Genomic DNA, 14,201 nt, shown 5'->3' with positions numbered 1-14,201 from the left:
TTTGGATCTGCCTCAAAAAGTTAAATCCGCCGTTTTATTCGATCACAGACAATCCGCACAGCGGATTCAGAATGCGAGGCCGTATTTTCAAAATCCGCAGGGGGAGAGGGTGGTGGGGGGTGGAGAGAGGGGGGGCGAGCGAGGGGTGGAGAGAGGTGAAGAGAGGGGGTTAGGGGGAAGAGAATCTGAGTGCGGATTTTTAACAATTTGCCACGCGGATATCGGATTCAATATGGAACCTGAGTGCGGATTCTTAAAACTCCGCCCGGATTGTATCTAATGGCGGATTCTGATTCACGCTCGGAATTGTTAGTCCGCAATCCATAAGCATTAAAAAAAATGTTACTCAGAGTTGATTTTTTTTTTTTTTTAATACTACAAGTATTTTCTAAACACACACACACACATGTAGGATATTGCTCGGTCTGCAGCGTTAAGAGACAATAACTGATTGAATGTACAGTACTTGTCGCAGTATTTATGATATGAAATGGGAGCCGGAAAAAGGAACTTGATACAAGCAAACCAGATAAAATAAACATTTCAATAAATCATGTTAACTGTTTCATAAGAAAATATAGTTAGTAATTAATGAGGATGAAAATTCCACAATTAGTATTCCATAATTTTAGGCAAAACCAAAATGTTTCGTAATGTGTTGAAAATAGGAATTTTAAAAGAATATAAAATAATTCTGTCTTCAGAACTGAGTTGTGTTGTGGCGGAGAAATATATGTACATTGATTTTGCTGTTCAAGGTAATTTTGAAAAGCAAATTCTTCCATGAAAGCAATTATTTCAAGGAGCTATTGAAGTGTGGTATTAAACAATTAACATTTTGCCCTTATTGTGGCCTATGTAGAAAAATTATATTTAACATTTTTTTTTGTGCGTCATAATTTCAGTGCTAGAAGGCGATACAAACCTTCATAAAATGTGCATCGTATTAATGAAGACTTCATACATTTGACACATAAAATATAATTATGTGTATATTTTAATAGTATTTTATTTTGTATTAGCATTAGCAAATAAAAAGTATTAGTGTAATAATGCTGATACTGTGAAAATAATACATTTTGGTAACCTATATAATGAGCCAGGGGTGGGCAACTCAAGTCCTCAAGGGCCACCAACAGGTCAAATATTAAGGATCTCCCTGCTTCAGCACAGGTGGCTCAATCAGTGGCTCAGTCAACGACTGAGCCACCTGTACTGAAGCAGGGAGGTCCCTAATCCCTGGCTTGTTGATGGCTTTTCAGGACGGGAGTTGCCCACCCCTCTAATAAACCAACAGCGGCGTCAAATACATTTTTGGTTTGATACATCGTAACTTCATTCTGAGCTATCACTGTAAACGGACTTTAAACTTTTACGCCAAGTTGAACTTAGCGGACAGTTTTGACGCGCTCTCTTTTTTGGGGTCCACAGTGACATTCTTTTTTTTAGTATATACTATTAACTATATATATATTTCTATGTCAGATGCAGATTTTTGATTCCGCTGACGCAGATTAAGACCTTCCAGGTTAGCACACAGGTGCGCACACGCGCGATTGGGAAGCGGTTTGTGATGCCTTGCACACCGGACCCCTTGTCTTCTCCCTGCTGCGAGGCGGCTCATGCATTTCATTGGCAGTAATGTGGGGTTTTAGCGCCGTTCCAAGTCACTGGGTTTCACATAGTAATGTGGGGTACGTCTGTCTTTATATTTTTTCCAACCTCAATTTTGTAAATATTTGACTTAAAAAATTGCTCTCCGTGTACTGTATGTGCAAGAAAAGGTCTTTCACCAATCTGGCTGTTGGCCATAATGGAATTAAAGAGTCAATCCAAGCTCGCAATTTGCTTTAGCAATTGTTTTTTATTTTTTAACATAGGATTGAAGCAGGGGGGTCTACGGGGCGGAACCCCGTTCATTTCAGCTCCGGGGACCCCCTGCTTCCGGAGATAGACCTCTGTAGACGGCCCCCTTCTGAGGTTTGTATTTTGGGAAGCAGGGGGTTCAGCTCGGGGGACCCACTGTTTCAATTCTATGTTAAAAAAATAATACATAAAAAAGCGCACAAATCGCTCCTTTAAGAGGCTGACGCAGCCAACGACCTGCGGATTAAGGGCAAAACCACAAAGCCATTTTTAGCCGCATTACTTGGGTTTCTGTGCCACGAGAACATGAAAAGGTTTTATGGGGGAAATCTCAGAGGTTATTCATGGTCCTAAAGTTTCACCTTGGCAGCATGTGCACCTGTTTATGCTGCAGCTTCTATCCTAAAAGACGAAAATAGCAATCCAAAAATGGAAACATATATCAATTTTTAAAGCACCTGTCCTTAATAATCCCCTGATCATGTTTCTCATTTCACTTGAATATAATGTTATAAAGGAACAGTGCCCCCACACCGCAGACCCCGCACCGCAGACCCCACACCTTCTTCTTTTTTTTTACCAGGAGGGGAAGCAGGGGGTCCTCGGAGCGTACGCTCATTCATTTTGGGTCCCGGGAACCCCCTGGTTTGTGAGATACATATGGCGCCGCCAGTTACTTCCTAGTTCAAGGGCGGTCAACTCCAGTCCTCAAGAGCCACCAACAGGCCAGGTGTTAGGGATATCCTGCTTCAGCACAGGTGGCTCAGCCGTTGATTGAGCCACCTGTGCTGAAAAAGGGATATGCCTAACACCTGGCCACCCCATGTCCTAGTTATTTAAATCCACCGTGTCACGCGGGCCAATAGGAAGCCCCAATGTCATTCCTACTGGTCCACGCAATGCTGGAGATTTAAACCGCTATTTGCTTTCTCCGTGAGGGGACACTGCTGGTGGCTCCTTCCCCTGTAATTATCTTGGGAAACAAGGGGCCCCCGAACCTGAAATTAACACAGTTCTGCAACAACAACAAAAGCTTAGCAGGGGGACTACACCTTTAAACACCAATGGCAAAGTATGATTTGGAAATTCACTTCTTAGCATCTTATATTTTGTGCTATATAAAATTAAAATAACATGATGCCCTGTATTGGACCAATACAAAGGTTCTCTGCAGATGTAAATGTGCATTTGACATCTCACAGGTCTCTTTTCAGACGCTGTATTTTAATCTCACAAATTACATCAACTGCATTACAGAGAAATCCCCAATCCAGCAAAAATTTTCACAAGCTATAATATGTCAAAGGGCCGATGTATAACTGTGAAGGAAAGTTCTCTTTGACACATTGTCATTCTCCGCTGCAGCTGCTTCCATGTGAATAGTAGCCATTACATTTGAGTAAAAAGAGAACAAATATAGGTCAGAGAGGTCAGATATACCCCTTAAAATATGTGAGTTAGAATATGTTACTCCCCAAATCTCAAGCACACACACACTGGGCAGAATCATAGCAAGGTGCCTTTATTATTTGACAAACCATGACAATGCCTTACTTTTTTCAGTTTTTCCGCACAATTACTTTGATACATAGGGGCTAATTCTGTAAGGCAGGGGTGGTCAACTTCAGTCATCAAGCCCCCCCCCCTCAACAGGTCAGGCTTTCAGGATATCCCAGCTTCAGCACAGGTGGCTCAAGCAGGGACTCCGTCAAAGACTGGGCCTCTGATTGAGCCACCTGTGCTGAAGCAGGGACTGATTGAGCCACCTGTGCTGAAGCAGGGATAGCGCAGATGGCATGCTATTAATTGCATGATAAGTCCCCTTGACTTTAACTGGGGTTTTCATGCAATAGCAAGTGTAGCCAGGCTTGTTTCCTTGGCTACTAAATCTACCCTCTCCTGGCAGTAAGTCCTGGTAAGAACAGACCTGCCAGGAGTTATCATGGGTTTTTCTCACTCATCGTAGCTTCTTGAGTGACAGGGGAGGCTGTGGGACTAGGCCTGTGTGTGTCCAATCACTGGATTCAGACCTGGTACCTACTTCTCTTGTACTTAAGGAGCTGCACTGCTAAATTCAATCAGTGCCTCTACCTCCTTGAGAGAGACTGGTCTACCCTAACAACAAGTTTGTACTTCCGCCCCTAGGGGAATGGAGAGGGAGACTATACCCCTTACTCCACCAGGGAGTAAGGGAAGAGCAAGGACTGCTTCAGGGCCCCTTGGCCTAGAGTGGAGGTCCGGGGTATATCCTGAGGGTGAAGCCCCAAGAAGTGAGCTGTGCATGCTGTAACATCTGCCAGTGCACTAAATAAACTGATCCTGTTGAAATATATCCTCTTGACCGAGACTGGAATCTATCAGGGGGTGTGGAAGTGAGTTCTCCTGCAGGGATTGTCTCCACATCCCTGGAGCCTGCAAGAGATGGAGGCGCCGACACCGAGAGAATCAGATCCTACCCCAGAAGCCTGTCCTGGGTTCCTCCACAACACAGCAGGAGACACAGATATACTGTAAGCCAGCAGGTATGCACCACACCACACAGTGTAATGTCGAAATCTCCCTGAGAGGGGGGAAACACCGTTACACATGTCACCTGTGCTTATCACACCTTACAGAATAAGGGCCACAGACCCCAATTGTTCTCCGGGACAAGAATTCTGCCCAGTTATTGATAAATTTGAAAAACTGCATGCGTGTTCTTGAAAACAGACGTATAAGATAATCAATGTATAATCATCCAATGAAATGCTTGCAAGAAATACAATACCTTGGCTTACAAATTCGATAGCATAAGTTTCACTAATAATCCTTTGTAATTGTGTGGTTGATGATCTCAAACGCTGAAGCACTAATCAGACTGCATTGTTATTTTGAAAGTCGAAGTGTTAAAAAAAGACATCATTAAGAATAGTTTTCACAGTTAATAGCTCCCTTTGCAAGTAAAGTTGAAATCATTGTCCTTGGTTATGTGGATAAGATTCACCAATTATTATTATTATTACAATGAGCTGATTGAGGCATTATTTAGAATGTATAGTAATAATGAGAACATTGGCGGTTCCAGAATTATATTTTGCAGCATAGAGCTACAGTACTTTATGTTGCAAACGTAGCAATATTTAAATATACCCCATTATATCAGTAGTTACACTGTACATTCAGTGAGCACCATTTATATTTGTATATACTAGGGGAGTGCCATTTATATGCTCCTAAATATAAATTACCCAGCTTACTCAGCTTGAAATTGCAAAGCCAGTACAACCAACCTCACACTGATGAGACCCACAAGGTAGAAACAGCTGTCTGAGAGTGGTTTCACTGGCTTTGCATCGAATCCCATGCTGCGCTTAAAATCTGGGTGAATAGCGAAGCATTTGCTTATAAGGTTCCATGTAAAAATGGCTTCAGGCAAACGGTGACACATTGTGTGCCCATTTGCATGTCATTTCCCAGAATCCCTTGCTGCAGTGGAAGCACTGTATGCTAGGGGATAATGGTGAAAGGCGGGGTTGCAGAACTGTCTAAGACATGGGAATGTGCTCACAAGTGATATTCTTTATTGGCATAAATATATATATACTGTATATGTGTGATGGTTGCCCACAGCACTCCAAGAATCACCATTTTACTTATGTATTCTCTCTATTTCCACAGTTTATACATGCTATGGCGGAGTCTGAGTCCGTCTTCCCTTAGTGCAGTACACCAAATGTTGACCCCTTGAATAAAACCAGACTTGTATACAGTATGTATTAACCAGCACTTTATGCGCCCTGGGGAACCTTACCCTGGTGGCCCTTACTCTTAAGGAAAACACTCTATACTTAACACATTATATAAAGATGGTAGATGCCGGGTGCACTCTATAAGCAGATATAGAAAATTGTACATATACTCAGCAGTAGGCGGGGTGCAGGCAGAAGGACAGGGAACACCAGCAAGTCCAGGAGATATAGGATGAAGAACATCTGCAGCACTCTCCATAGAGCAGTCAAAATAGATGTAGTACATATGGCAATCAATGAATCCAGAGAAATGTTTCGGACCTCACTCTGTCATTTTTCAAGCTCTCACACAATATATACAGCTTAACTCTGTTATAGCGCGATCCGCTACAATGCAGTGAGCGTGGCTCGATTTAAAAACATCTCTATTTTTTTTTTAAACATTCAATGCTTTATTGCTAACAGACACATACGCACACACCCACCCACACCCCTACACCATGTGGGAATTTAACATTTTAAAATACATGTTATATAATACATATGCAAGAATCGAACCCAGGACCTTTCATATGCTAGTACCAATTCCCCACCTGCTACGCCACAGGATTGGTGTGATGAAACAGACTCTATAAATATACTCTCAAAAGTCTACGTAAGTGCCGCGCACGTGGACGCAGCCTGATGAAGTAGGGAGAGCTGCAGAGAGGAGAGAGCTGCAGATGCCGGTAAACCCTCGCGTGGCAAAATTTTATAACGCGATCCCGGTTATAACACGGTCTCATTCTGTGGACCCCGAAGACCGCGTTATAACGGGGTTCAGCTGTGTATATGTATATATATATATTTATACATACTGTATGCAATGCACAATACCTGAGGACACCGCTATTGTCCCTTATATTAGTGTCCAGTGTGGAAGCCACCTAGGCCAATATTATTGGCAGCACTGCGTTAGAGCTCATCTCAAAATGGCGTGTGGTCGTGTTGCTAGGTGAAACATTTGTGAGGTGTGTGTAATACACAAAGTTTATTCGAAACTTGTGGGAAAGGGCCTCCCGGTTGACTGTTATCCAGTTGCGCTTTAACAGGCCGGCAAGAATCTTGATCTCGCTTGTTGTGGGCTCTGTCCCTCTTTTTTCCTCTGCATGTAGCAGATGTGTTTCTGCTGCTCTCTAACTTTCTCTCTCCTTGGCTAGCAATCTCTTACAAGCCTCTTCTTTTCACCTCAGGCGGTGTCTCTTAAACCCCTCTCACTGTCATCTGGGCTATCTCTCAGGCTGTCACTGCCTATCTCTGTCTCAGACTAACAGTTGGTCTCCAGATTCTTCTTATCCATTCCCATATCTCCTGTCATATGTTGCCAGGCAGATCCGGGACATTGTCACTTATTCCTTATCGCATCATATGATAGGTGGAGCAGATTAATTCTGTATTGTCCACCGTATACATATATTTGTAGCAGGGGCTACTCTTAATTTGAGTGTGGTGGACAACCATCCTTTTGTCTTCTTGACCACGGAGTGGACTATGGCTATTTGTCTTGCAAACTTTTCCAAACTTGGGATGCCTTCAAATGGCTACAGTATATTGAAAAGGGGCAAATGCCCTTTTCTTAAAAAATATTATTCCCAAAGTTATTAAAGACCCAGTTAGCTGAATAGGACTTATATTTGGTGAGGCTTAGTACTGATTAGCAGCCTTCGGCCTAAATGTTTTACCAACCATTAATCTCCTGGGAGTACAATCACTTCAGTTCTACACTTGGAATACATTTGGTTCTGATACTTATGAACAAACTTATGAACAAAAGTAGTGTCTGTGAGGTGTCAGCTTTAAAATAGTGTTCACACTAATAAACCTGTTTTTTAGTAGCACATATTGCACTTGTACTGACTGAATGTCTTACTTACCACATACTTAGAAGTTATATATTAGTACAGTATAACATGTTTAATAACAGATGTGTCCTTGCATGAAGAGCAGTGTCCATTGCGAAAAACAACAGTATATTAAGTTAACACTACAATGTATCTCCATTGTGAAGTGACAAGTGATATTATTGTATTGTGATTGATGCAATCAGGTAGCCCTCCCCTGTGCATTACCTGCGACTACCTGTCACCTTTCTACTTCCCATTCACGTTTCATAGTCGGCATGGGACTTCCAAGCACAAGCGTGATGGTGTTCCAACAATGCTGGTATTGGCAGGACTAGCAGTGATTTTATATGTTGGACTCTAAACGTTTCCTTTTAATATTTCCAGTACCAGATACAAGTGGAGGTCCCCAGACTGTAGGCTACAATGTTGCGTTACAATTGCATCGTTTTTATTTCCAAGTGATGCTGTTGTAAAGGTGGAACTACTCTCTTTTGGAAAACACATTTTTAATAATGTCATCAATATAACTTGTTAAGCACTCTGTGCAGTGTTTCTTAACTTGATTTATGTATTTTGATGTACAGTAGAACTCCTGAAAGATTTTCTTGTAATTATTAGATATTTGGTAATACAACATTTGAGCTATTTTGGCCATATGGAGTAATAGTTTTGAATATTTGATTCAATATGTATATTATCAATAATATGCAGAAAAAAACACTAAAACCGTTAATAATATTTTAGAATAACTTGTATTCACGTGTTTTTCTTAAAATCTTGATACTAAATGATAAAGCAAAGGCCAATACCCCAGTCTGTACTACATTAGATCAATGACTTCCTATATTGCTATTAGTTTTTAAATCCTTTAAGAAGCGATTCATTAAACACTCCATGAAGCTAACACACTGTAGACATGTATACAGATATTCACTAGGTGGTTTTATGTCGGAAGACGCCTGATACCTAATTCACTTGAATATCGCTGGACGGTGTCTTATGCCATAGCCTGGCTTAGTAAATATGGGCCACAATGCTTATTCTCTTAGTACAGTACTACATTGTTATTTAGAAAGCATACAGATATTTGAAACCCAGTTATAACGATTTAACATTATTCAGCAGAAATAACTACAAAGATCAGATTGGCATTAACGCCTTCATTGCTGGAGGAGAGGTTTGCAACACACTAATACATAGAAGGAACCTCTATTGGCAAATACGGTAATAGTAACTTCTGAACTGTCCATTGTTGCATTTAAGCAAGTATCTCAAATGAATACAAAAAGACGAGTTTCCCACTTTCTATTTTTCATTTCTAGATGGATAGTCAAAAACATACATTTGTTACAATATACATATACAAGAAGAAAAGCATAAAACTGCTCATTAATAACACACTGTTCCCAAATGGAAAAGAACCCTTACAAATACGGTAACACAAGTTAGTACCTATTACACTTTTCCTTATGACTGAGAATAAGCTTTGAACAAAGTTCTCTATGTGACATAGAAGCGAGCTCAGTGTCGTCCCCACATACAGCTGTGGTATCTGCATATCGTGCACTTCAATGAGGTTGCCATCTCCAGTACCGCTTCTGTGACTGTGAATAAAACTGGCAATAAGTGTTTCTTTTTACAAAGGTTTAGGAGGCCTTCTATTGGTAGTTTAACTAGGACATCCAAATGGTTTTAATTTTGTGGCTTGTATCTGTTGCATCTTCTTATTTCTGAATCACTTTAATGTACATAAGAGAAGTGTACTTATGAGAAGAAGCCACGAAGGTGCCACTGCGGCTACACTGATGGGACGGGGTCTCAAAGTTAATTCTTTACTGCCACAGGGGCCAGTACAGTAAAGCAAAGACTGGAAGCATCTCCAAGGCCGATCACACCTCGCACTTACTGGAATCCTTAAAAACAGGTGTCACAGACACCTGCAGTTCCTGGGCCGACAACATTCTAAAGTCCATCATCTACTCTTCCACTCAACTACTCACTCCCGTGATGGTTGGTAATTGGGCAGCAACATTCAGTATGAAGTTTGAAGGATCCGTTTAAAAAGTAAGTACTTGGAGCAGAGTAACGGCATTGGAGATGACTTAACGAAACATTACTGTTGATGTAAATGTACTCTTTCTCGTTAGCAATAGGCTTTCTGAGGACCTACAGTAATCTTGGTAACTATATGGAGGTGTGAGTTTTGGAGTATCCTGGTATTTGTATCACTGGGAAGTAAATCCTATTAACTTTACTTCAAAAGGCCCAAGTATCTTATTGATATTCAACACCATCGCTTGAAGCTTTTTTCACAGAATAACATTTAAGTAAAGAACATTTCAAGCTTTCTGGTGCAATGTAGTAACCGGAACAACTATCGAAACGTCAGGAACTAGATGGTTTTCAGGACGTGTAAGCCTTTAGTTACAAGAGGGAGATGTGAAGCATCTATGACCTTGGTGTCTAAGTACATTCGTGGCAGGGAGGTAGAAATGCAAAGTACAGTATTACCAAGAGTTAAACTATAACAAAGTCACTTTTTATGGTTATGGACAGAAATGAATTCTGTAACCTCAAAATATCTGAGGTGAACTTTGCTTTTTCGCCACCCCCCTCCCCCCGAGCAACAACCTAGTCTGAATCCTATAGTTCAGTGGTGCTCAACTCGAGACCCCAAGACCCTCCCCCCCCCGACAGGTCAGGTTTTAAGGCTATCCCAGCCTCCGCACAAGTGGCTCAATCAGTGGCACAGTCAAAGACCGAGTGCATGCAGTGTGTCTGGAGGTAATTCCGTGGACAAAAATTGAGAAACGTGATGGAAAGATGAGACAACATATATATGCATACCATTATTATACAGGGGTCACTTCTCCTATAACTCCTTATATTGCTCTTTGGAGTCACACTCAATATTGCTGCATGACACAAATTAAGTTCATACAGCCACTCATATGCTAAATAAATGTCCCCATACCAAACTTGTAAGTCTGGCAGCTTGCTACATGTACAGTATCTCACAGTGAGTAAATTCTGTTTTACGAGTAACTTTGTAGTTGAACACCTGCCACTGATATTGGGCATCTAATGTAAGACTTGCTACATCTCTTCAAAACGAGAGAGTTCTCTCTCCTTGGGTAGTGGGTCACATTCACAATTTGGGTTCATTACATTGGGAATTGTTACATTTGGGTACAGCATAACGCCTGCTGGCAGCACGATCTAAAAATAAACTATTAACATGGTTATAACAATTCTGACGTTATTTGGGAGTTTCAGAAAACGTAATTTCCCTGCCTCCCTCCTGTGTATTCATACAGTGCATTCAATTGAGTTGGATTTGGAAATAAGCACTCGTGTTATTATTATTTGTATTACTCTCTCTTGCCCTAAACAGAGCAATGTATAAAGTCATCAATGGGTGGACCACATGTTTCCATGCAGAATATTTTAGGTAAGCATAAGGAGGTGGTATTTGTACTGTAGCTAAAAAAGGTACAATGGCATTGATTTATTTTGCCTTTATTTCTAATCTTCTGCATCCAATGGTGATTTGGTAGCTCCTCTGACATTAAAGGACAATAAATGTCAGCAGTGTTACAAGTAAAAAGAACTGAAAAAATGCATGTAATATAATATTACTTAATAGACCTACAGTAGTTTACAGTATACAAGCTTTACAGCTCATGGGCTCTTTTCGGGTAAATGTAGGTGTACAGTAACCATACATTAAAAAAAGGTCATGGTGGGTAAAAAAGTGACAGAAACCCTCCACCGTGCAGTGTGCAATAAATAAACATACTACTTGTGGTCTGCAACCATGTCTTTCCCCATTATCGCTTCGCAAAGAATGCTTCCACTGCAGCCAAGGATTCTGGGTAATGACATGCAAATGAGCTCACTCACAGTGAATCATTCTTTACTTCTTACATATTTTAACATGGACACCTATAAGCATATGCCGGCCGCATTACACAGCTTTTCAGCACAGCCTGAGCAAAGTATTTCAATTCAGTAGGTGTCTCGCACACTGGCAGATGGCACAGTGAATATTGTTGTCCCTGTTCTGTTATACAGTAGCCACCTTTGTGCATATTCGTCATGTAGCACCAAAATCAGTGTCTGTAGTGGGTCCCTCCCCCTGGCTTCCTTTAAAAGCAGACCACTTCCACTTTCTGTTAACAGTTTCATGCTCCTTGCGGAGTACACCAGATATACCTGTGAGATACGCTGGTAGCTGGACATGTGTGCTCAAGGAATAGCTCAACAGTATGATGTGAAAGTGATAATACCCATCAGATGGTTTAGCTCACACTCTTAGAGCTGTGGCCTAGAAAAGCAGTGGTTATGGGTTCTAGTCTGGTTGGGTCTGATGCTGGTACACCATTCCAGTAATTAGGTCGGTGCTTTAGGTTTATCAACTCTATATAGTTGGTATGGAAATCCTTTTAGGAAGTGTAGGATTGGATTAATTTAAATATACAATGCATGGCTATTTGCATATCTCCCAGCCGGGTACCACAGCTGCTCCTTTTTCAGCACAGGCATGTCTCCCTTATTTATTTGGAGGGAGGTTTGAGTGGATATATATACACAACTGGAAACCATACTACAGTACATTGAAAGTCTCTCTCTTCCCCTAATCTGCAGATGGATTTTGGTGGGTTGGATGGATTTGGTCTAAACAATCCACAGAATTCCAGAAAACAGATTCGCATATTTGCCCATCTCTAGCGCTAACCATCAAGGTAAACTCCATTTCAGCAGGTACCTACACTAAATGTGTAATATTTCTTATTGTCCTGAGGACTAAACGTACTGAAATATGTGGAAGTGCCTAAAGCCTTAAATGAATGACACATTAGCCTTTCTGTGATTTAGTGTGATTAAATAGAAACTGGCAAAAGCCAGGAATAAGATTCACTTAGCAATGTGAAGGAAAAAATGTGAAAAGCAATAATATACTTTTAAAAAATATATATTTTTCTTCAATAAATACAACGCCAATACTTTTCCAGCTGCACACTGTACTCCATAAAGGTATTGGAGTGTATTGTGTCACTGTTACATTCCCTTGTAGGGCAGGTTTGAGCTCACCTAATTCTGTTTTGTCAAATGCGTTAGCTTGTAAACTGTAAAATATCTGGTGGTTCAACACAAAAGTATCATATTTCCAACATTTTTTCATTTTTTTTTTACTCTGTACAATTGACGTCATACTGGAGAGGGTGTAATATAATAATCAGCGTCCTGGTTTTAAAGGATGAAAAATCTTCAATAACCTTATGGGTTCAACTCCCTCGTAAGCCCCTAACAATGTGTCTGACCATGTGAATTTCAATTTATCTCCATGTGCCTTCTCCGGACATACCTGTAATCTCGAAGTATACTTCAATATATATCTCCTGGCAAAATATCTTCACATTTTCCATCCTACTCACCCTAGGCATGAAATCTGCTGTATACCATATGGAGTAAAGTAAACACCGTCATGTTTTTCATGAGAGGGTTCATACCCTTCAGTATGATAAATGGACACATCTTTGATTGTATTAAATAGGGCACTTGTGGCTTTATACTTTGTAGAAAGAACTGAAACAGGATGAATAGCAATGCACTGTACTATTGTATAGTAGATTTTCTGAAAGAAGCACATGCTGTTCCGAGGAAATATACAGTACAGCAATCTCCTTTTGCTTTTGTCAAGGATAAAAACCCTTTGTATTGCCTGTAATAAATTATTGTATGCGATTGTTATGAATGGCAACACAAAGCGTTATTGACAGCGACCTTTTTAGCAGAGAACTTTGAAAAGCTAGTATTTATTATTCTGACACACAGACCAGGTAGCACACGTCAGATGATGAATGAAGACGGCAGACAAAGGCTGTCCGCCGGTGCTTTATATTGTAGTGCTTGCTGTCCCGTCTGCAATCTTGCCAAAGCAAGTTATGTCGCTCACTCTATCATTCATTTTTTATCAGCGGTGACAGTCCTGGTTAAAAATAATCTTCTGAAGATAGGGATAAAAATATTGCTTACAAACAGAATTGGAAAGCACATTCTGTTGACTGTCCTATTTTGTCAAGTCAGAGCCTTTTGTGATGACTGCGTAGTCCCAGTAACCTCCAGTCCTCCTTCAACCCCAGAATGACATTCGCTCGCCGGATTCTTTCCTCTTGCTAGCGGATTCCTGGGTGGTAATCGTCTCCGATCTTTAGGCACTGCAGTTTTTCTAGAATAGACAGACGTCAAAAAGTCATTAACCTTTCATTGATTGCTAGCTACAAAACGTAGCACACAGAACAGTAGCTTTAGTAAGGTCTATATTTACCTACGTGACTATTATCAATCAGCCAGACAAACAATGGTTTGATAAACACAGGGGGCAACAGTTGTATTCCATATTTAACATGGCACTAAACGTCCACTGGATTTATGAAAATGATTATACTACTGGAGTTATACACGAGCAAATCTTCAGTCTCTTTGCAGCGTACAGTACATTGTATGGTTTTGCAGTATTTCTAAAGTCAATCACTAATGAATCGCTAACCAATAATATCCAATATAGGCTTCTATTCATTTAAATGAATGCATCATTAACTAGGAGTGATCCTTAATAATAATAATAATAATAATTGTTTGTTCTTGTATAGCGCTGCTAGTTTTACGTAGCGCTTTAGAGACATTTTGCAGACACAGTCCCTGCCCCGTAGAGCTTACA

The 14,201-nt window shown here is 40.7% G+C and overlaps 1 protein-coding gene across 1 annotated transcript in view; it reads right to left on the bottom strand.

Annotated features, from left to right (window-relative positions):
• Window positions 1-7,226: 7,226 nt before the first annotated feature.
• The window catches only part of SHISAL1 (shisa like 1), a 147,956-nt gene continuing 140,981 nt past the window's right edge, over window positions 7,227-14,201 (bottom strand). Inside the window, exon 5 of the mRNA XM_075602768.1 lies at window positions 7,227-13,709. Coding sequence (XP_075458883.1) covers window position 13,709 — 1 coding nt within the window. The 3' untranslated portion in view covers window positions 7,227-13,708. The remainder of the gene's footprint in view (window positions 13,710-14,201) is intronic.

This window comes from Ascaphus truei, chromosome 5 (genome assembly GCF_040206685.1).
Source record: "Ascaphus truei isolate aAscTru1 chromosome 5, aAscTru1.hap1, whole genome shotgun sequence".
Taxonomy (NCBI): Eukaryota; Metazoa; Chordata; class Amphibia; order Anura; family Ascaphidae; genus Ascaphus; species Ascaphus truei.
The sequence above is the reverse complement of the archived record's forward strand: the minus strand, read 5'-3'. Positions and strand labels throughout refer to the sequence as shown.